General features: G+C 34.5%; 5 protein-coding genes across 6 annotated transcripts; 4 read left to right on the forward strand and 1 right to left on the reverse strand.

Annotated features, from left to right (window-relative positions):
* The first annotated feature begins 41 nt into the window (after positions 1–41).
* LOC114367643 (probable leucine-rich repeat receptor-like protein kinase At5g49770) lies at positions 42–6542 on the forward strand. Its single transcript, XM_028324825.1, has 19 exons — positions 42–200; positions 466–583; positions 684–755; positions 995–1069; positions 1215–1286; positions 1402–1563; positions 1661–1735; positions 2120–2191; positions 2288–2359; positions 2447–2515; positions 2631–2705; positions 2799–2870; positions 3001–3141; positions 3319–3752; positions 3845–4003; positions 4078–4214; positions 4701–4920; positions 5237–5472; positions 5780–6542. The coding sequence occupies exons 1-19, from the start codon at positions 113–115 to the stop codon at positions 6266–6268; spliced, it is 2838 nt and encodes a 945-aa protein (XP_028180626.1). The 5' UTR covers positions 42–112; the 3' UTR covers positions 6269–6542.
* A 343-nt stretch (positions 6543–6885) lies between these two features.
* Positions 6886–8437, reverse strand: LOC114367644. Its single transcript, XM_028324827.1, has one exon. It carries the CDS (start codon positions 8268–8270, stop codon positions 6945–6947), a length of 1326 nt encoding a protein of 441 aa, XP_028180628.1. The 5' UTR covers positions 8271–8437; the 3' UTR covers positions 6886–6944.
* Positions 8438–11821: 3384 nt separating this feature from the next.
* On the forward strand, positions 11822–15452 carry LOC114368955. Its single transcript, XM_028326257.1, has 7 exons — positions 11822–12241; positions 12343–12412; positions 12567–12622; positions 12775–12850; positions 12953–12989; positions 14817–14931; positions 15031–15452. Exons 1-7 carry the CDS (start codon positions 11958–11960, stop codon positions 15272–15274), a joined length of 882 nt encoding a protein of 293 aa, XP_028182058.1. The 5' UTR covers positions 11822–11957; the 3' UTR covers positions 15275–15452.
* A 1251-nt stretch (positions 15453–16703) lies between these two features.
* Positions 16704–18754, forward strand: LOC114367234 (actin-depolymerizing factor 2-like). Its single transcript, XM_028324380.1, has 3 exons — positions 16704–16861; positions 17831–18096; positions 18185–18754. Exons 1-3 carry the CDS (start codon positions 16859–16861, stop codon positions 18333–18335), a joined length of 420 nt encoding a protein of 139 aa, XP_028180181.1. The 5' UTR covers positions 16704–16858; the 3' UTR covers positions 18336–18754.
* Positions 18755–20318: 1564 nt separating this feature from the next.
* LOC114368866 (protein FAR1-RELATED SEQUENCE 6) lies at positions 20319–23019 on the forward strand. 2 transcript variants are annotated; one of them, XM_028326143.1, is made up of 2 exons: positions 20319–20488; positions 20761–23019. In XM_028326143.1, the coding sequence occupies exon 2, from the start codon at positions 20814–20816 to the stop codon at positions 22830–22832; it is 2019 nt and encodes a 672-aa protein (XP_028181944.1). In that variant the 5' UTR covers positions 20319–20488; positions 20761–20813; the 3' UTR covers positions 22833–23019. The 2 variants fall into 2 exon arrangements, with proteins under 2 accessions (XP_028181944.1, XP_028181943.1); XM_028326142.1 differs by having other exon boundaries at positions 20766–23019.
* Positions 23020–23365: the final 346 nt, after the last annotated feature.

Raw genomic sequence — 23365 nt, forward strand, 5'->3', positions numbered from 1 at the left:
CTGGATAAAAAGGTGAGTGGACGATAATAAAGAATAGAGTTTTGTTAATTCAACACTAAAGAGTTATTATGAGTGTTGTGGCAAGACTTTTGAGTTCTACTTTAAGTTGATCATGGGTGAAAGAATAATACTGATACTACTACTAGTGCTTTCCTTCAACTTTTTGTTGCTTGCAGTAGCACAAGATGTTAATAGTGATTGTAAGTTCTGTTTTGACTATGTGTTTTGTGATCATACACTTATCTTTATAATTCATGTCTTCACATTAAGAAACAAGCAAAACAAGCATGATTCTTCATGCAATAGAGAACTGAGAAGTCTTCATCAAATGATCAAGTCTTAACCTTTTGCATGGATGCCCAAGTTTAATAATCAAATGGTTGGATACTTGGTTGTGTTAAGATTGAAGACTTCAATGACCGGAATATATAATTTGATACTTTTCAACGTAAAATTCTTATGCAGTTGCAGTCCTAAAGTCTCTAAGAGGTTCTTGGCTAAGCCCAACTCCCAATTGGGAGGGTTCAGATCCTTGCAAGGACTGGGAAGGCATTAAGTGCAAAAACTCACGTGTTATTTCCATGTAATGTTTCTTCTGATTATCTCCGTCTTTTTTACTCTTTTTTTTTTCCTGAATTAATCTGTACTTCTGAGAGACTATAACCTGTTGTCTGGTGCTTCAGATCATTATCAGATATTGGCTTGACTGGCCACCTTTCAGGAGATATTGGATCACTTTCTGAGTTGGAGATTCTGTAAGCCTTTGAATTTAAAGATTGAAAGGATCTATTGTAAGTTATTGGAAATATTGGAGATTCTTAGTTTACAAAGGCACAAAAAAAAAAGTTTTGCAAAAGCCACGAGCTTATGTTAGGCTAAGTGATTAGAAAAGTATCCAAATGAATCATAATTTCCTTGGTTTGTGTGTTAAATTGGAGACCAATTTTCATGAATAGATTAATGTTTCTTTCCTAATTGTTTTTTCCTTCTACAGGGATCTCTCATACAATAGGGGCCTCACAGGATCACTTCCACAAGAAATTGGAAACTTGAAGAAGCTATTAAAATTGTAAGTAATATTATTGATTATTGTCAAGTTTATAACTCGATACCAACAACACTAAAAAAAACAAAACAAAAAGATTATGGTCGTATCATGAACATTATAATGAAACAATTCTAACAAAAGTAGTACTTTTTCATTTATCTTGCAGAGTTCTAGTTGGTTGTGGTTTTACTGGTCGTATTCCAGATGAAATAGGATTTCTAGAACAGCTTGTTTTCTTGTAAGCATATTTTTTACTGTTTCATTTTTTTGTGTGTGAATCAATTCAAATAACACCCTTTTGGTGTGTGTTTAATTCTTGGTTAATACTCTAAATCAACAACTTCCTATTGCAGATCTTTAAACTCCAACAATTTTGTTGGACCAATTCCACCTTCTATTGGCAATCTGTCAAATCTTACTTGGCTAGATTTAGCTGACAATCAGCTTGATGGATCCATCCCAGTATCTAGTGGCACTACCTCTGGTCTTGATATGTTGCAAAAAACACTGCACTTGTACGTCAATTTTCTTCAGCTGCCAGTTTTTCTGTATCAGTGAATTTTCTTAACGTGATAAAAAATCTATCCAACATATTTCTAATATTGTCTGCAGTCATCTTGGGAAGAATAGGCTTTCAGGAGAAATTCCTCCAAAACTTTTTAGCTCGAAAATGACTCTGATACATGTGTAAGAGTTGTTCTTAATATTTGTCGTTTGTAGTCTTTGAATATGATTGAGCCAGTATGCAGAATTTTCCACTTTCATATAATCAATTGTACAGGTCACAGGTATGGAATTTTGATTGAAACTTGCCAATAAAACGCACTTGTCACTTGTCAGAAACTTAATATGACCATAGTGAAAATTTACACTAACTGTGATATTGTAAAAATGAACAGACATGCAGACACTTACATGTTTAGACAGTCTTCTTACTGTCTATCTTCTAATGATGAATGGTTGATAGAAAAGAAATTCTCGAGTTTAATTGAGATCTACCCTATTTTATATGTGTGTGTGTGTGTGTGACAACACATTTTCTAACATACTCTGGAATATCTTTATTGGCAGGATTTTTTACAGTAATAAACTAGTTGGAAGCATTCCAGAAACGCTTGGACTAGTTAAGAGTCTGACGTTGGTGTGAGTGACTAATTGACCATATTACATCCTCAAACAAATTCATTGGCAGAGTTTGCTAGATGATTTTTGGCTTAAATATATTTTTGTTGCTAGCAGACGCTTTGAAAATAATTCATTGAATGGATATGTGCCCCAGACCCTCAGCAACCTTACCAATGTCACAGACCTGTAAGCACATAAATTCCAATGTACCAACTAGAGTTTATTCTTCTTTGTACGGCAAGATTTTTTGTTTTATACTTTTCACTTTTTCAGGTTGTTGTCCAACAATAAGCTGCAAGGTGCCCTGCCAAACCTTACTGGGATGAACTCCCTAAAATACTTGTAAGTAACAAAGCGTTTGTCTGTGACAGTTGGAATATTATTACTCAACCTCTCTCATTTGTAGTGAATGTTTCTTGTGTGACAATGAATCAATTCGTCAAAATCTGTGTTGAAGGGATTTGAGCAACAATAGCTTTGACAAGTCAGATTTTCCACTGTGGCTTTCAAATCTGAAGAATTTAACAACATTGTATGTCTTTCTTTTCCACTTGTTTCACCCTTGAGTTCTCTATTTATCTGGTTTCAACAATTCAATATTGTTTGGTCTTTTGTTGTTTGGCAGACAAATGGAGAGTGTGGACCTTAACGGAAACATTCCAGTTAATTTATTTAGCCTTGCCTATTTACAAAATGTGTGAGTTACCTGTCTCAATGATTAATCTTACAGTCTCCACTTTCAGAAATAAAAAATAGTGGTTACACATTCATCGTTGTTTTAGTAATATACTACATCATAAATGCTCTAACATTTAACATATTCATAGTGTGCTAAACAACAACAACCTTGGTGGAACCTTGGATATTGGCACCAACAACAGAAAACACCTGAAACTTGTTAATTTGAAGTCAAATTCAATTCAGGACTTCGAGCAACAAAATGATCTCCCAGAGAATATCACGATAATGTAAGCCATACCTGTTCATGATTCTGGCTGTTTTTTTCTGTATTTCTTGGATACATAGGTTATTTTGTCACTTCAAACAATTTTAGTTTCTTTTCAAGCATAAGATTCATTATTTACAAGTCTTTGTTTTTTAGCCCCTCTACATGGCTCAAGTATTGACTGCACTTTTGTCTGCAGACTTGAGTCCAACCCCATTTGTACAGAAACAGGAGCTATGGAGAGGAGTTACTGCAAAAAACACAACATCTTAGATACAGAACCACAAAATAAATGTCCACCTGATAGTTGCAGTCGAGATCAGATTCTAAGTCCCAAGTGCATATGTGGATATCCAATTACAGGAACTTTGACTTTCAGAGCACCCTCATATTTTGAATGGAGAGACACAACATCCCTGGAGAAACATCTTTTGCAAGAATTTCAATCTCATGATCTACCTGTGGATTCAGTTTCTTTAATCATTTCAGATCCATTTCATAGTTTTGTGTATACCATACAAATTTTCCCACGAGGCCAAGATCGTTTCGACCGACAAGACAAATCTACAATAAGCTCTATTCTTGGCAACCTAAGTGCTACTAGTCCATATGATTTTATTACAGGAAACCAAGGTGATGGTAACTACACTACTAACTTTTTCATCCCATTTCCTAGAGACAGAAATAATAATACTAATTTGTCTATCTTCTTTCTCATAATAAAGGACCGAAGGAGTCAACTAATTCATCAAGCAAGGTCTTAATTATTCGAGTAGCAGTTGGTGGTTCTTCCGTTATGCTTGTTTTATTAGTCCTTGCAGGTGTTTATGCTTTCTGCCAGAAGAGAAGAGCAGAAAGAGCCATTTCTCGAAGCAATCCTTTTGGTAAATGATTATAAACTCAGTTCCTAGAGTTATATGGAATTCTGTTGATTAATATTAATTTACACAAAATGCAGGAAACTGGGATCCAAATAAAAGCAACTGCGGCACTCCTCAGTTAAAAGCAGCAAGGCAGTTTTCATTTAAAGAAATTAAGAAATACACAAACAACTTCTCACAAGACAATGATATTGGATCAGGGGGTTATGGAAAGGTCCTGAATGTTTCTTGTTAACTCTAATGCACTGTTGTAATTTATACATGCGTACAAACATACAGGGCGCATGAGAACTATCCATATGAGAATATCAAAGTTTAATCATACAACCATACATGACTGGTCATGATTTCTTGTTCTCATGAGAATAGTTCTCACCTGATATTTGTTCTCAACTGTTCACTAAGTATTTCCTGTCAGTTGAAATGTTTTTTTGGACCAAAAAATTAAAATAGAAATATATATATATATATATTAATTGACTGTTTCATTTTTATTGTAGTGTGCCTTGAAGGCTTCTCACGCTATACTTTTTTTCATAATAGCGTATAAGTATGATTTAGAAACACCTGGCAGAAACACAGACGTGCTAGTCATTCATTAGCAACAAATTTTATATGAACATTTTAATAAATGTAACATTTGTTGACAGAAATTTAACTATATGCTTCTAACAATAGACAAATAAGTAAATGTTCACAGGTTTATCGGGGAACTCTTCCCAGTGGGCAAGTGGTAGCCATAAAACGAGCTCAAAGAGAATCAAAGCAGGGAGGGCTAGAATTCAAAGCTGAAATTGAACTCCTTTCAAGGGTCCACCACAAGAATCTGGTTAGCCTTGTGGGATTCTGCTTTGAACGAGAAGAACAAATGCTGGTTTATGAGTTTGTTCCAAATGGAACTTTGAAGGATGCTCTCACAGGTATTTATATGTATCTACAGCGGATATTGCTATCTGTTTGGAATTTTTAACTAATTTAATTGGATTATTTACATTTACATCCGCCTTTTGGTCAGTACTCACCAGTCACCATTCAGTTTCCTAAGTGTGACCACTTACCACATTGGCAAAGCACTACACAATATCTGTTTCTGAAAGATAAACATACTAAAACTCTAGTTCTAATGTTTCTTATAATTATGACTTTCAAATCTGGAAATAGTTGCTTGATGAGATATGTCAAATTCATTATATTTATTGTACCTAATAAGTCATAACATGCGTATAATCTATGCAGGGGAATCTGGAATTGTGTTGAGCTGGAGTAGAAGACTGAAAGTAGCCCTTGGTGCTGCCAGGGGTTTGGCTTATCTTCATGAACATGCTGATCCCCCTATTATACACAGGGACATCAAATCAAACAACATTTTGCTGAATGAAAACTATACTGCAAAAGTTTCTGATTTTGGTCTCTCCAAGTCTATCTTAGATGATGAAAAAGATTACGTCTCCACTCAAGTTAAAGGAACAATGGTTTGTATATATCTTCTATGCATTTTTCTTTAAAATGGAAAGATTACTAATGGGAAGGTGACATCTTATTTTTCAAATTAGTGGAGGTAGAAAATGATTGATTCCATTCTTTTGCAGAGTTTTAAAAAAGTTTTCATTCTAAATTTTTTTCTGTATTGAGAATTTTCATGATTTTATGTAAGCATCTAAGCTGTTTCACATGCAACACATACCAAGACAAGGGAAACACATCATCTGTCTGGAGCAAAATCTAGTTTTCAAAATTTTAGTGATGACTGATGAGAACTGATTCATTTTGTTAATGTAGGGCTACTTGGATCCAGATTATTATACTAGTCAGAAGTTGACTGAAAAGAGTGATGTCTATAGTTTTGGAGTGCTAATACTGGAGCTGATTACTGCAAGAAAGCCAATAGAACGAGGGAAATACATTGTGAAAGTGGTCAGGAGTACAATAGATAAGACAAAAGACTTGTATGGTCTTCACAAAATTATTGACCCGGCCATCTGTTCAGGATCAACACTGGAGGGTTTTGAGAAGTTTGTGGACCTTGCAATGGAGTGTGTTGAAGATTCAGGAGCTGACAGGCCCGCAATGAGTGATGTGGTTAAAGAAATTGAAGACATGTTGCAGTCTGTTGGTATGCACCTAACATCTGAATCAGTAACATCCACAACATCTAGTCATAGATATCAGGAGGTAAGTATAGTGAGTTTCCATCTGGACCAACCTTACAGCAATGAGTCCTTTGGTTCAAGTGCAGAACATATTCAAAAATTGAACCTAGTTAGTTAAGTTAGTCTTTTTTCTCAAGATTGAAGTCAAGAGAGACTTGTTTATTAGTATTTCTTGGCCAAAACACAGAAAAGTAGAAATTGTGGAATTTAGAGTTTGTGGCTGTGAGCTTCAGAGTATAAGTGTGGTAGCAAGGTTAACATTTCCTTGACTATCATTTCTTTTCCTTCTTTCTCTCCCACTAAAGATGTGAAATGTACAATGAATATAGGTTTTGATATGGAACATGTAGAATATAAAGTATAAACAGTTTTAATATGGGCATGATTTCTCATTTTTTGAATGAGTTTAATCCTTTTAAATTATCAATAAACAACAAAAGTATAATAAACAAGTTTTCTAGCTCAACTTTTTTATTTTGGTTATAGCGATAACAAATGCTTTAACCGAATGATGTCGCATAAAGTATCCAAGTATCAAAACCTTTATCACCATTAATCAGTTCTGTTGTCTTTGCTGCTCATAATTTGGTTGGAAAATTATGAAACCCATGACCATCGCCACCAATGCAAGAAATTAGGAGTAGAGAGTACTATCAATCTTAAGAGTACAGTTTAAGTTTACAAGAAAGAGAATAACTTCTAAATTGGTCAAGATCTTTCACTTTTCTCACATGATAATTCAAAAAAAAAAATCTTCATTAAGTTATCCTATGCATTCATTCATACACTTAACCTTAAGTCATTGGTTTCTCCATTAAGGCTGAAATGTACAACACATTCTTGTGAACCCCACGATTAAGTTTGGTTTCAACATGCCACCTCAATCTATTGAATCCAATTCGATCCAATATTGGCACGTAAGTTTTGTTGAGTTGTGACCCAAAGCAAAAGAAATGGTCCAGCCAGAACAGACCACCTGGCCTCAACACCCTGTATACATCATATAGTACAAACTCAAGCATGGTGTCTGGTATCCAATTACTCAACACATCCATGGAGTGCACAATATCCAGTGTGTTGTCAAAGAATGGAAACCTTCGAGAGATACTAATATGCATTGGCACTAAACCCCTTGATGCAATGAGGTTGTTGAAAGGGCCATCTAAATTCAGTGTGCTTGTGATGATGATCACATTCCTTTCCCTCATCCTTGCAGCAAATGTTCCAGTTCCACCACCAATGTCAAGTCCAACACGAATCGTCCCCGCCGCTTTTGTTGCAAGAACTTGGTCTATTGCAAAATCAAGTCCCCCATCATCGAAGATCCACTTATTCTTCTCTTCACCTTGTAAATCAAAGCAATTCTTGCAGTCATAAGAGCCTGGCTTATTCTTTCTGTCAATGAGACACTGGTAACTTTTGCAAGCATAAGCATCCCAAACAATGCTAGTATCTGGTGGGGTAGTCCAAAGGCTCTCAGGCAAAGGTGTCGGCTCCACATAATTTGTGGGAGACTTGGGGCGGCATCTCCTTCGAGGGAGCGGTTCACACCCTTTGAGCATGAGCCTTTGTGCAAGAACATCATCCATAGGGCACTCCCCTCCAATCTCATATGACATATATTGGTTTAACTCTTCATGGAGCCTCATGCATGATGCACCAACAGGTGTGTGAATCTCATCTGATCCTATCCTTGGTGAGTACCCAAAAGGGAGCTTGTGAGGGCCAAGTGCAAAACTGAGGTCATCACTCCCTACCTTCAAACTCATTTGATTCTGATCAGCACCATTGGATTGCTTTTCTTGTTGGCGCGTGAGATCAATGAGCAGTGCCTGGACAAGTAAGTTAGAGGAGTTAAGTCTATGGTGCAGTTCAGACAAGAGTGAGTGAGTGGCAGCAATCTGAGCTTTGGTGGAGTTGAGTTCCTTTGAGATAGAGTTCGAGTCGCGAGGACTCGGAGAAGAGTGGTACAAAAAACTGATTGGACCAGTGAAGATGTAAATGGTGACAAGGTTGGTGAGTATGACTAGCATAATTGACTTCGGCAACTTGTGCTTTTGGCTGTGACCACATGCTTGCAATTTTTTTGAGTATTGTTGGTCATGAGCTTCATTTCCCATGATGGATTAGAAGAGAAAGGAACAAGAGGTACAAGTGAACAGAGGAGGGGAAATGTTTGTGTAATTTAAGGTTACCAATAGGGAAATTTAATGATATACAGATCCAAGGAGGGATAATACTTCCACGTTCTGTACATGTTTCTAGTTGAACATGAACATTGGTCATTGTGAAGCGCCGGTGTGGACGTTCAAAGAATGTAATATAATATGCCTTGTGATCTGCACCTTAATAGTAGGGAAATTGTAGCACCTTCAAGTTGAGAATGCCGTTTATTCATAGCTTGCTTGTTACTTGAGCACTATCTGCGGATCTCGTTCACAAGCTCACACATCTTAAATATATTATCTTGGAAATCCATATCATTTTTTTAGCAATAATTTGGTTACTCGAGAGATTTGATCGGTAATAGATTTATATTATGAGGCTGTTTGGGTAAGCTTCTTTAGTAGCACTTCTAAAAGAAGAAAAAAAATGAGATGAACTTTTCCATAAGCAAAAATAAGTTCTCCATTAGCTAATTTTTAAAAGCTCACCAATATAGCTTCTCTAAAAGATGAGATGACATCTACAAATTAGTTAATGGTTTGCTAATGGAAAACTCATTTTAGCTAATGGAGAAGCTCATTTCATTTTTTTTCTTCTTATTTTCTTCTTCTAGAAGTGCTTCTAGAAAAACTTACACCCAAACATGCCCTTATATATTATGTCTCCTTTAAAGAGTTATTGCTTCGAGTTCATTATCAAAGCTCAAAGACCAAAGATATATGAAGAATTAATTGTAATTTGATGTTAGGATGCTCCTAAAAAGTTTAAATAAGAGAAGATTAATTGATGCCATAACAATTTGAAGAATTAAGCAAAAATCCTTTCTGACAAACTATTTATCACTTATGTATCTATAGCAACTTGATTTAATGGAATAATGGTTGAAGAATCCACCCTTGTTATTGTCAAAATACAAGTGAACGCTACAAAACCCCTCAAGTTTAATGGTTGGTTGTCAATGTTATTATCTCGCCTAAAAAAATATTTAACAATGAATGTTGGTATGATAGTTTTATTAGAAATATTAATTGAGAAAATTTAAATCCATAATTTCTTCGTTCATTTCCTAATCATTAGGTCAATCTTATATATTCATTATCTATGCTAAAATAACTTGAATGAATCTTGATAAAGAGGAGTTGACCATGAAGTATTTTATATAATATAATCAATGGATACTGTATTTAAGAGACTTCCATTGTCAAAATGCTAACACCCAAAAAAGGGAAGGTTGCAACATATATTATTATAAACCGCATGCTGATCTGGCAAAAACACTTGCGAACATTTCAATTACAAGCTACATATTACTTGAATTGAATGCAAACGCAAATAACAACTCCATGAGTTCCAACTTGAGTATGATTTTTCCACAGGGGGTTGTCTAGACTATACGTAGTCATTCTCAAGGCCCTACAAGTTACAACCATCTTAACCAAAATATAGGATATGTCTTAATTGCAAATTTCTTGGAAACTTGGAAGAGAAAAAGAACTCCCAGATTCTTTGTGATGAGTTAAATAGTTCACTTTAAATGCAAATTTGACATCATGTGATGTTTTTCTATAACATTTTGCCTATTTCTTTGTATTCTATAGCAAAATACTACTTCTTTAATTGATTACAATGTCTGAGTATATAATATTCTCTATATTATATACATAGAGCCAGTTCCTGTTGAATTTCATATGGTTTTGGAGCTGTAAAAAACAATTGAGAACGTTTTCCTTGGATTCGGATCCTCTCAAATTGAAGTATATCAAGTGAAGTAGGAGTATATCTATCTTTAAGTTTGAAATTGGTTACGAGATACTTTAATTCAAATCAAAGATAACTACACCCCCACTTTTCACTTAGCACACTTTTTTACGTGAAAGAATTCAAGTCTCAACCATAAGTCTTGATCATAAAATGAACATAGTCACAAGTCACAACAATACCATGTCAGGACAACTTGAAAAGTGATACAGCCAAAAGTGATCATGAATGTTACTTTCCAAAGGAAGGCGATAAATATAACAAAAATAAGAGATTAATTTCTCTACTTCTACCTTAATAAACTTGGCATAATTACATTCATTATTACTTCTACCTTGTACCAAAGAAGAAGAAAAAATTAAACAGTGGTTATTTCTGCCGAAGAGAAAAACTAAATGAAATCTAAATACTAACTCTGTGAGGGTGTGGGCTGCAAGAAGCCTTTAGCTAAAAAGGCTCTCCACTGCTTCTCTCACTGTATCTTGAATTGGTGTAAAGACAAGGCCCAAGTCTATTAGTCTCTTTGCTGCATTTTTACATGGTGTCAGGCCAGGTTGTGTTTCTTCTGGGGACCTGCATGTAGTTCGTTCTGACTCAAGAGACTTTGGCAGCCTTTAATTTACACAAACAGAATTTAAATATGAATTCTAATTTGCTTAGTGCGTGTTTGGACGAGCGTTAGACAAACTTAATTTTGAAAAAAATTGATTTAGTTAAAATTGATTTTAAAGTAATGTGATTTATATTTGGATGTTTTCATTATAGAATCAAGTTAGATGCAACACAAAAGTTATTCAAAGTTGTTTCAACTCAAAATTAATTTTGGATCCAGAATTAATTTTAAAATCTTTTGCAACATGAAACCAAACATGTAAAATTCGATCTAAAATCAGTCCTAACCCCATAATCAATTCTCTAATGTCAAACCAAGCATACACTTAATTAGAAATCTATCTGGTTTTATATAACTACAAGAACAGAAATCTTCAAAAAATATACCCATTAATGATGAATCTAGATACCGAATGAAGTTATTTAGCCCAGTAGAAAAGGAAGAAATAGTGAGAGACATGTAGTATAGATAGCAACTGGTACTTGTTTCCTCAATGGTTACAATAACCACATTGCTCACATAGATTACAAAGTAAAGCATTTAAAATCTTATTAATTTGACACATTTATCTCCAACTTTTAAAAATCTTATTAATTTTACCCTTGTCATCTTACTATTAGCATGAGGATAAAAAATTTATTATTTACCTCCAACTTTTTAATTATGCACTTTTTATGCTTAACCTTTTCTTGACAAAATTTACCTCTAATTTTTTAATTTTTTGATAAAATTTTTAAAATTTTATTTTTTTGATGAATTTTATCTTTAAATTTTTTATTTTTGACAAATTTTACGCTCAACTTTTGGGTTAATGAATGGATAAATAATAGAGTATAAAATTTATAAATTTCTTAAAATTAGAATAAAATGTAATTAAAAAGTTTAAAGTGAAAAATATAATTAAGTCTAACTCAAATAACTATGCTTACATTACACTTCTAGTGATAATGTAGTAACTTATTACATATCATCTACGTGTTAAAAATTTACTTTTTGATTTGATTTATAGACTTAACAATTTATTATTATTTTATACCATAAATTTAATTTTTTTTACTAACATTTTGATTCTTAAATTTAATATATAGTGTAATTTTAGTCCCTAAAAACATAATAAATAACGTTTGTTTAGAATGATAATAATGATTAGACTGAATCCTCATCCATCTCTCTCCACAAGGGGAACCCATTTTTACGCAGAGATACAGCAAGTTGAACAAAAGCCGCACAATCCTTAAATTAATAGGGTGAGTCTTATTTTTCCACGGTGATGGACAAGGTTGTGGAGGAGGTTGAAAAGGTGAAGAAGGAATGGGATGAAACATACAAGAAAACGCAAGAGCACATTGAGGCAATCGCAGACTACGGCAAATCAGCAAGAGCAAAAGAGGAGAATAATTCTCTTGCCAGATTGAATGGAATCGCTCAGGATGGCTTGGCTCTCCTTTCTTCCTTCCTCTTCACCCTCGATCTTCTCGCTCCTCAGTTGCCCTCTGAGCCAGAGGTCCAATCCACTCGTGCCTTGCTTCAATCTTCCAAAACCCTAACTCAAAAGTACGCCCACTCTCTCCACTTTTGCTCTTAAATGGAAATCTAAATCTTATTTCTTTCTTTCTTACATTTTGATAGTGCTTTTTTTTTTTTTTTTTAAACAGTTTGCGGTTAAATCTGCGGAATGCCAATCTGCAGGCGAAGGCTAACTTGAGGAAAGCTGCTCAGGAGGAGGCAATAAACTTACTTTCTTATTTTAACTTTTTCTGATGTTATTTGGAATATATTGACAGCAAACCTGTTATATTGTGAATGTGATCATGAACTTGTGTGATTTGTGCTTCTTTACATTGTGCTATGCGGCTTATTCTGTTTCTATATGATGCAGAGAGAACTACTTCTAGGTGGCGGAGAAGAGTCCACAGTCCGCAGACGCAATTTACAGTATGTCCTTGATGACTCATGTGGCTGGGTTCAAATTATGCTTTGCATTTTTTTTTTCATATTTTTTATCATTTAGTGCTATTTCATTGGAAAAATCAGTTGGCATGATGACAGGATGAAGTATTTTTTTCCTTTAATTTGTGATCTTCCAGGACAAAAGCAGGAATGACATCCGCTGCAGAGAGCATCACGGAAAGCCTTCGTCGTACTCGTCAATTGATGGTTCAGGTTCGTAGTTAGGTCTCTTTCTTTTCTAAACTTAATATTTCTTTGTGCTGTCTGTCTTTGATGTGTTGATTGTCATACTCATCGTATCTCTGCTTTGATTAGGAGGTTGAAAGAAACACAAGCACACTTATGACTCTTGGTAGGTACTTTTTCCTCCCTCTCTCCCTGTCTACATTGATGATGAATCTTTTATCTTTCTATTTGTACTTCAATTTCAAATGGTATTACATCGTGTTTCTTTTTGGTGTATGTGAAATTTATCTGAAGACTGATAAAAATGTATAGAATAATTTTAAGCTGGCCAAATAAGTCAGTTAGATTGGAAGAAAGAAGGTTGTAGGTAATGAGTTTCAAATTAACATAATATGAACAGAGCACTATGGTAAAACTGATACGGACCAGAAAAATATTGATATAAAAGGAGATTGTATTAACCTCACATTGTGAAAATCAAAGTATATTAGTAGAAAATGAAATCAAGCAGAATATCAAATAAAAAAAGAATGGGAAGATCACAAGAGGCAGCAGATGGATGCCTACTTCCTGCCCAAGCCTAAGGCTGATTTCATATAACTCCTCTCCTTTTCCCAAAGTCACATGGCTGCCCTCGTTGTGACCACTTCCCATCTTTGATTACTTTTGGGCCACACTCAATTTCCATTTAGCATAACTGTCTCTCCCCCTAAGTCTCCGTGTGTCCCTCATCCCCTTTTTTCTGGAATTTACCTTCCATATGTTGGGGTCATGACTTAACTGTTGCACTATTGGGCCATTAACATCAGTCATTGTGGGCTCCTGAATCTTATCAGAAACTTTTTAGGTTTATCACCCTTCTTCCTGTTTGGGCTTGACCTTTGAATGGTGGTTGGCCAATGTTTTTTTTTTTAATTTCAAGGGTGGCCTTACTCCGATGATGCTAATTTGTATGTGTGTAATGTTCTTTCCTTTAGCATTTACTTTTTCCTTTCATTGGATTCTCTTTTTTTGTCCCCCTTTCCCCACCTTACCCCTCCAAAAGATTAAGAAGAATAAATGGACCAAAATAAGATCTAAGAATAGAATCCTGCCAGCCACGACCCAAGCTCAGTAACCATGAAAAAAACTCTTGAATCTGAATATTGAAGAAAATAAAGTTGAAAAATCGTGCAGCCTGTTAAATTTCTTTGACATCAATTAGTTTGAACTAGTTATAATTGACAGATTTGAATCATTATATATGAAGAAAGTGTACTCTATCAGCCTAAAATTTAGAGCCATAATGCATAATATACTATGATGTTAATTATAGAGTGAACTGAATCTTAAAGATATTATAGGGGATTTGAGGGATTCTTATTGATCCTTATATAAATTACACAAAAAATTGTTAAAAACCTTTACTTTCTTTCACCTTCCTTTACATCATCCCACTCCATCCATAAATAGGCTTGAGCTTTTGTTTGGTTTGGCATAGGTTGAGTTTGTGGATATCTTATATGGTTCCAACAACATTAGTAACTTTACATATTTTCCTATTAACCTGTAAATGGTTCCTCTGGGCCATTAAGAGCAGGGTAGAGAACAAGAGGGTGTTAGGCTAACCTATGATCTGGTTCAAATTTTTTAAATATTAGCCAAATATTTTAATCAGTATTGAGCACTAATAACTATGTCCTGATTTTTTTAGTCTACTGAATAAGAATGACATAGTTATACAGGTTTGAAATTTGAATTACCTATGGTTCCTTATGTGTAGTAGATTATAGACTGCATTATAGCTTTCTCTTCTAGGAATCTGACTTTGTGCAATTTCAGCTTGTGCTGATTCTTTTACCTTCCCTTTGATGCACAAGCAAAATGTAAAGAAGCTGCTCTGTTCACTGTTTGTGCTAGAGTGCTTGTTAAAACTTTAGTTCAATGATATTGGTTTTGACTTTGTCTTGATGAACTGGTGTTAATTGTTTTGCAAAATTGCTTTTATATATAGATGAGTCAACTGGTGTGTTAAAAAAGGCTGAAAGTGAATATAAAGGGCACCGCTCGTTGTTGATGAGAACACGAAATCTCCTCTCCACAATGCAACGTCAAGATGTCATAGACAGGTATGGAAAGGAAAAATAAATAAATAAATAAATGGATTTTATGCTCCACCCAGTTTGCCCTTCCTGAATGCTAACAAAACTCAACATGTTTTTGAATAGGGTAATAATCGGGGTTGGTTTTTTGTTGTTCTCCCTTGCTGTTTTTTATGTTGTTTCCAAGCGAATTGGACTACTTACGTTGCAAAGAAAGGTTACTGAGGCCATAAAAGCTGGTATGGTGGGACAGGCAGAGCTAAGGCCCCAAGCTGTTGCAGATGACGTGAATCTTCATCAAGTCAGAGGCAATCGTGTTCCTAATAATGCAGAGGCTCCTTTAGAACAAAGAATCCATGATGAACTATGATGCATTTCTAAGCAATACTATCATGTTATGTGTGTTTATAACACAACTCTTCTAATTCCTTTAAAAGTAACGAAAGTAAAAAGTATTTTGCTATCTTGAGAGTTCGAAAAGCATTTAATACTACCTTTTTGAGAATTATTGGCTGATCTGTTATAATGAATTAAAAATTCTTTCTGTAGTTGTTTTTGTCTACGCTACAGGCCTTTCAACATGAGCAAGCTAATAATTGTTGACGAGCTGTCTCTGGCTGCTTTTTCATTGTACCAATGCTTGTCTCCTACACATCAACTGTATTTAAGATCTGAAGCTGACATGAGATTTTACAAAGCATTATATAATTACATTGGCGCCACAATAATTTCGAGATATTTATCAAAATAAATAAAGTTGCAAATGCAAATGGAGTTCACATGCAATGAATCCCTTGTCATAAACTCCAAAATCATGATTGCAACATAAACAAATGTTTTAGAAAAATTAAAATCTGTGGCTTACGCCCTCATGCACATGTTTTGCGTGATGATTAACAGTTGTTACAGCTCCCTCTTTCTGAGTCGTGGTAATTTGAGGTAAATTTGCGTGATGAACTAGTAAGTTTTATTTTCCAGTGAAGCAACTGCTACAGGCTTGGGTGTTGGAGAAATTTACCATTGAGTTATGCAATAGTTACGTGGATTATCCTTACTTTTTATAATAGAAAAATAATCCTTTTAATAAACTCGTTTAGATTCTGTTTATACAAATTTGGTAGATTAAACAAATTATCACGTGACACAAATATTTCTATGATTGCTTAAAATAGAATAAAAAGAATTTAGTTGAAATTGTTTTTTATACTGTTGATTTTGAATAGAATAATATGGTAAAATGGTCAATTCTTATTGGATATTTATGTAAGAATATTTTGCATTGAAATTGTCTAGAATATTTTTAGACATAATATGATGGGTAAATAATGGTGTCCTTCGAAGTGTATGATAAAAGATTCATTTCTTAGACTCATGTATAGTAAAAAAAAAAAAAAGGAGTGATTAGCCCTTAAATAAATCTTGATATCTTGAAGAATTAATATTTTACTTTTGACTGAAGAATGTGTTGGATAAATTTCTATTTATGAATATGATATGGCGTGGTTGTAAAGTAAATTTCTACTAGAAATTTGTGTAAAAACTGAAGTCTTTTTGTGTAAGAATGTGTAAATAGTTGATTAATTTAATCCATATAGTAATGTGTATGGACAAAGTATAGTATCTGGGACCCTGAGATTATAATGTTTGGTAAAATTTGGGAGGTGGAACGAGGTCAGGGGACGACACATTTGGTCGGGAGACCGTGAAATTTACGGTACGGGACAACACAATTGGGCCCTCAAGCCCCAATTCAGCCCAATGGGCTATCGAAAAGAAAGAAAGAAAGTTTGTGCGCTGCGGATATTAATAATTTTGTGACGCTCCACCACATTTCCCCATTCCCAAATTTCTCATTCTCCCATTTCCTCTCAGAACCCTCGATCACTCCCACGCGCTCCTATATCCTCTCCTTCACCGTCGCTCTCTCCAACGATCACAACAACATCGTCATCCCATGGTCGGTTTTTTTCTCTAATTTCTCTCTTCCTTTTTTCGTTATCCGATTTGTTCTCACGCATCAATAACTAAGTCCGCGAATTTCTAGCGTTTTTTTTTTTGTTGAATTTAGTGGCGTCGAAATTTCTGAGCTGGATTCGTATTTGATCTGATCGTTTAACTTGAACGGTGCTTTTTTTATTTTTTGTTTAAAATAAAGGAATAAATCGTGGCGATTTCAGATCTGATTTCGGTGCTTCGGTTGAGTTTTTCCCAAATTCATAGCTTATTATGATATTTTTATTGCGGATTTCAGTTTACAACAGCTTGTGATGTGTGATGTGTTTGATCTGCGCAGAAATCGGTTGTGATCTGACATGTGGATTGATTCCATTTTATTTATTTTATTCTAATTTTAATTTTATGAGCATGTTGATTTAACTTCTTTTATGTGATAATTATGCGTGGAAATTTCAATTAAAGCATATATTCTTGTCTTTTTTTTTGTTTTTGGTTGCATATATTCTTATTCTTTCATTAGATTTATTTTAATGATGTTTCTATATTAGATTTATTAATGAATAAATATGATTTTATTTTGGGACTGAAGACACGACAAACGTAACGCGGTTTTTTTAATTTTTATTGATGTTTACTTGTTTTGGCACTAATCACTGTCTGCTTCTATCCCCTTGATTTGGAAGATACCGTGTTTGTGGAAGTATTATTTACTTATTTAGTTGGTCGCATATTCCTATAATATTTCATTGTTATCAATCTACGAATTTAGTCTTTTTTTTTTGGTAAGCAATTTGATTTACTTTATGGCATATTTCAACCCAATTATGTTAACAAGTTAACAACCCTTTGTTTTTTTTCTTTCCTGGAGTAACAATTTAAATGGGAAAAAAAAAGATTAACAACATATTTGTGCACAATTACTTGGTATTGATGACCATGGTGGTGTGTGTCTGCAACTGCAATTCTATAGGCAAACGCCGCATCTGGTATGGCAGTCCATGATGACTGCAAGTTAAGGTTTTTGGAGCTGAAGACAAAGAGGACACACCGTTTCATAGTTTTTAAGATTGAGGAGCAGCAGAAGCAGGTCATTGTGGAGAAGCTTGGTGAGCCAGCCCAAGGCTATGAAGATTTCACTGCCAGCCTTCCTGCTGATGAGTGCCGTTATGCTGTTTATGATTTTGAGTATCTGACTGAAGGGAATGTCCCTAAAAGCAGAATTTTTTTCATTGCATGGTAACGTTTGTTTTGGATCTGCTGATGGCTTTCCATGCTGCTGTGTTTTTATCTGCATTAATGATTTTGTTATTGCTTCTTCTGGTAGGTCCCCTGACACATCAAGGGTGAGGAGCAAGATGATCTATGCAAGCTCCAAAGACAGATTCAAGAGGGAGCTGGATGGAATTCAAGTAGAGCTGCAAGCAACTGATCCTACTGAGATGGGTCTTGATGTGTTCAAAAGCCGGGCCAACTAAAATGATTATAGAAAATAGTAGGCTTTCTGGTGGGAGCAGCACTCCTTAAGCCTTAGTTACTCATGGAAAATATCCTAGTTTGTGGGATGGTCAACTTGGGTAGTTATGGTCCCAAACTCTCAATTTTCCAAGTTGTGGCATAAATTCTATTGCACCTTTTAACAAGCTTTGCTTGTTCCAGTGTGTTTTATTATGATTTGTGATTTATACGACCTTGCGTTTGAGTGCCATTTTAGTCGTCTTATCCCTTACTAGTTGAATTTGTAACTGTTTGTGTTATCAGACAAAAAATGGGGTTTCTTCACTTATTGACACTCGTCATCCACTAATGTTTTGTGACTTGTTCTGGCCGATATATGCTTTCTTTTGTATGGGCATACAAAGGCATCTTGTTCATGCTATATTCCTTTTTTGTTTTATGGTTTGGTGGAATGAGATTTTATTCAACTGGTTGATTGTTCTTGAAATCAGAGTGTACTTCATTCGTAGCAATAGCATCTAAGCGGTTTATGGTCATGCTTTATGTATAGCACTTGTGCGGTTTATAGCTCTTTCGGCCAATATGCACTTGTGGAAAAATGCTTTTTCAGATATTGATCCATACTTCTTAACATCTCGTTTTGGAGTGTAGCTAGGTGGAAAGAAGAAAGATGGAAAAAAAAAGAGGAGAAAATGACAGATATGATCAATAAAGGGTTTAAATACACTTTTGGGTTATATAATTTAGGATTTTTTAATTTTCGTTCTTGAAAAAAAATATTTTAATTCTTGTAAAATTTGATTTTGTTTTTTTGTTAAAATACTTTAGATAGGATTTTTTTAGTGTTCCAAGTATTTTTTTATTGTTTAAACTTTAAAATGTTATCTAAAACACTTAAAAGAATAAAAAAAAATTAATATATTTTGTATGGATTTAAAAAAATTACAGGAATAAAAATGAAATAAAAAAACGTTAAATTATAAAAATCAAAATTATAGTTAGGCCTAAATAAAGTGATAGAAAATGAATAAAGAAATATAAAGAAGACGTACATTGCCTGTCATCGTTGTGAAGGATATTTCAACTTATTTTTTAGTGTTAAATACTTATGGGAAGAAAAACTTCTTGAACTAACGGTGGATTTTTATTATACAGAAGTTCATCAATTTTTATTTTTATTTTTGTTTGTTTATAGTATGTTTGGTTGGTGGAAAGAGAATAAAATAAGATTTTAATGGTTATGTGATTACAAAGTACTGATTGAATTATTTTAAAAATTAATGATTATTTTTCTCATAAAATAAAATGAATGATGATGAATTTTTTCTTTTATTTGTTTGGAGAGAAAGGGAGTGCTTGATGTATAAAGTACAAAAAGAATCATGAGGTTCAAATAATAGCAATAATGATGTTTTATTTATGGGTGTAATACCAACGTCAATTTGTGGTTGAGTGTACATGTGTCCCCTACTGCCAACCTATAATAAGATTATTAAAGATAAATTTATGTTTTATTTATATGTTTTATCACAAAATATGTATTTAATTAAATTATCATGATAGTTAAATTAGTCTTGAAAAAAATTATATCATATAAATAAGTTAGACTTAACTTTTACTTGCATGATTTGATCTTTATCTTGTTTTGAGAATTTATTTTTAATATTTCTAGTTTGTTTATATAGAGTTTTTTTCTCACCAATCAATTAGACTATCTAGATATAGGTGAGGTTTATATGAAAGTTTTATTTTATTTTTTTAGAAAAATTTAGGAAGTGGTGATGTTGAATCTATATGTGAGATTATGTCTTATTTCATTCTAACATTTACATTTAAAGAGAGACAAATATTTGATAAAGATGGAAAAAAGTATGAATATTTAATATCTGATACTCTGATAGTATTTATATAGAAAATAAATAAATTTGTCTATCAGTATAAAATTTATTATTATAAATAATCTTTACTAGTGTATATTATTTTATTTGTTAAAAGAAAGAAAGATTTAAACAAAATCATTTCTGCAAAGCGTAGCGTGAAACTGTAGAACAAAATCTTATTGGAATCGGTATTCTTCGAACAAGACACGAAATTGTGTACTTTAGAGAGCGAGAAGAAGAAGCATACTGTGCTTTTACTTGTGCCTTTCGGTCTGAGAAGACCCAAAATCACGGTTGGTAACTCTATTCATCAATATTATTTACTCAATTCTCTTCTATCGCGTATCTAAGTCTTCAATTTAAGGTTCTCTTTTTCTATTCTATTCTGTGTATTTCATATTTCACCATTGCTTATTTCAAGGCTTTCACAGATTGAAAATCCAAAGGTAAATAATAGAACAAGATGTTAGGTTTTGAATTTACAGCCATACTTTGGTATCGAGATTAAGTTAAAATGAAAAACCCTATCATTTATTGCAGTTAATTTATGTTTTTCTTTTGGTAGATCAGGAGGTGCAATTAATTGGGTGGGGAAAGGGGATAGGAGTCCTATGTTTGATGGAAGAGTCCTCTCTCTGCTGCGAACAATTGCCAGATGGGGAATGCATTGAGGTGGTTCAGAAAGACAAAGAAGACGATACACTGATTGAATTGGACTGTCAAAATGGTTTTCCTGAAGGAAGAAAGGAGTTTGTTGCACCTGCTGTTGGAATGGAGTTTGAGTCGTACGACGACGCTTACAATTATTACATCTGTTATGCCAAGGAGGTGGGGTTTCGCGTGAGGGTGAAGAATTCGTGGTTCAAGCGGAACAGCCGGGAAAAATATGGTGCGGTGCTTTGCTGTAGCAGCCAGGGTTTCAAGAGAATGAAGGTCGTTAATCATTTGAGGAAAGAGACGAGAACTGGTTGTCCCGCGATGATAAGGATGAGGTTGGTGGAGTCTCAGAGGTGGAGGGTGCTTGAGGTTACGCTTGAACATAACCACATGTTAGGTGCTAAGATACTCAGGTCGGTTAAGAAGATGGGAAATGGAACAAAGAGGAAGCCGTTGCCTTGCTCTGAAGCTGAGGGGCAGACGGTTAAGTTATATCGTGCACTTGTGATAGATGCTGGAGGTAATGGAAATTCAAACTGCGGTGCAATTGAGGACAGAACTTTCTCTGAGTCTTCTAATAAGTTGAACCTTAGAAAAGGTGACACACAGGCCATTTATAATTTCCTCTGCCGGATGCAGTTGACTATTCCAAACTTCTTTTACTTGATGGATTTCAATGATGATGGCCATTTGAGGAATGCATTCTGGGTTGATGCTAGGTCCAGGGCTTCTTGTGGTTACTTTGGCGATGTTATTTATTTTGACAACACTTATTTGTCAAACAAATTTGAAATCCCTCTCGTGACCTTTGTTGGAATAAATCACCATGGTCAATCAGTGTTATTAGGGTGTGGCCTGCTTGCAAGTGAAACTACAGAGTCTTATCTTTGGTTGTTAAGGACATGGCTTAAATGCATGTCAGGATGTTCTCCCCAAACTATTATTACTGATAGGTGCAAGGCTTTGCAGAGTGCAATTGTAGAGGTTTTTCCTAAATCTCATCATTGTTTTGGCTTGTCATTAATTATGAAAAAAGTACCTGAAAAATTAGGAGGGTTGCACAACTATGATGCAATCAGGAAAGCACTGATTAAAGCAGTTTATGAGACATTGAAAGTGATCGAGTTTGAAGCGGCATGGGGATTTATGATTCAACGTTTCGGAGTTAGTGATCACGAGTGGCTTCGTTCTCTATATGAAGATCGAGTTCGTTGGGCTCCAGTATATTTGAAGGACATATTTTTCGCTGGAATGTCTGCAGCTCGCCCTGGTGAGAGCATTAACCCTTTTTTTGATAGATATGTGCACAAACAGACTCCGCTGAAGGAGTTTCTTGATAAGTATGAATTAGCTCTTCACAAGAAGCACAAGGAAGAATCTTTTTCAGATATTGAATCAAGGAGCTCAAGCCCCTTGCTGAAAACCAGATGTTCCTTTGAATTGCAGCTCTCTAGAATGTACACAAGAGAAATGTTTATGAAATTCCAGTTAGAAGTGGAAGAGGTGTATTCTTGTTTTGGTACAACACAATTGCATGTGGATGGCCCCATCATAATTTTCTTGGTCAAGGAGCGTGTTTTGATTGAGGGAAACCGACGGGAGATTAGGGATTTTGAAGTTTTGTACAGTAGGACAGCTGGTGAAGTTCGTTGCATCTGTAGTTGCTTTAATTTTTATGGATATCTATGTAGGCATGCATTGTGTGTGCTCAATTTTAATGGGGTTGAAGAGATACCTCACAAATACATTCTTTCACGATGGAAGAAAGATTACAAGCATCCTAATCACAGCTCTGGTGGTGCTAATGATACTGACTGCACTAATGATACCGACCGCATTCAATGGTCTAATCAGTTATTTAGAAGTGCCTTACAAGTTGTGGAGGAGGGGATACTTTCTCTAGACCATTACAATGTAGCGTTACAATCTTTAGAAGAATCACTGAGTAAGGTTCATGATGTAGAACAGAGACAGGAGTAACCTTCAATGTACTCTAAAAGTTACTTTTATTTTTCTACCTGCTGCTTAGCGCTGTTTAACTTTGTTCTTTTTACATTGTCCATAACTTGTATAGCTAAAGATATTTTTGAGTTAAACCATAAGTAGCTCCTCCCATATCATTTCTTTACATGGTAGTGATATTGCTTCCGAAGTTGAACGATTGACATACTGTTTCCTAAGTCATTTTTTCTTCCCCTACTTATGTTGTTGCTGAAATCTCTTGAATACATTAATTAGAACTTGAGGAAGTCAGGAAGTTATATAATAGTTAGCTACAAAGTAGACGTAGAATTAGTAAGGTGGTTATAATTGGAAGGACAGGGGCTTAAATAGTGGAAGAGATTGAAGCAAAATGCATTCAAATTTGTTAGCAATTGTGAATTGAACATTTGCTCTCTTGTAGAAAGGGAGAACCTTGGCAGGATCTCCTTTTCTTTGTTGTCATTCAATATTTTATTAATTGAACCTTTCTTTTTTCCTTCTTTCTTCTCAGTTTTGGCATCTCTTTAAAT

The sequence above is a fragment of the Glycine soja genome, chromosome 9, assembly GCF_004193775.1.
Source record: "Glycine soja cultivar W05 chromosome 9, ASM419377v2, whole genome shotgun sequence".
NCBI lineage: Eukaryota > Viridiplantae > Streptophyta > Magnoliopsida > Fabales > Fabaceae > Glycine > Glycine soja.

Coding starts and splice junctions, on each gene's coding strand:
- LOC114367644 (XM_028324827.1), bottom strand. CDS start 8,270: ATGGGAAATGAAGCTCATGACCAACAATACTCAAAAAAATTGCAAGCA.
- LOC114368955 (XM_028326257.1), top strand. CDS start 11,958: ATGGACAAGGTTGTGGAGGAGGTTGAAAAGGTGAAGAAGGAATGGGAT. Junction 12,413..12,566: donor GGAAAGCTGCTCAGGAGGAG/GCAATAAACTTA, acceptor TATATGATGCAG/AGAGAACTACTTCTAGGTGG. Junction 14,932..15,030: donor CGTCAAGATGTCATAGACAG/GTATGGAAAGGA, acceptor GTTTTTGAATAG/GGTAATAATCGGGGTTGGTT.
- LOC114368866 (XM_028326143.1), top strand. CDS start 20,814: ATGGAAGAGTCCTCTCTCTGCTGCGAACAATTGCCAGATGGGGAATGC.
- LOC114367643 (XM_028324825.1), top strand. CDS start 113: ATGGGTGAAAGAATAATACTGATACTACTACTAGTGCTTTCCTTCAAC. Junction 201..465: donor ACAAGATGTTAATAGTGATT/GTAAGTTCTGTT, acceptor ATTCTTATGCAG/TTGCAGTCCTAAAGTCTCTA. Junction 4,004..4,077: donor TTCTCGAAGCAATCCTTTTG/GTAAATGATTAT, acceptor CACAAAATGCAG/GAAACTGGGATCCAAATAAA.
- LOC114367234 (XM_028324380.1), top strand. Junction 18,097..18,184: donor AGAATTTTTTTCATTGCATG/GTAACGTTTGTT, acceptor TTCTTCTGGTAG/GTCCCCTGACACATCAAGGG.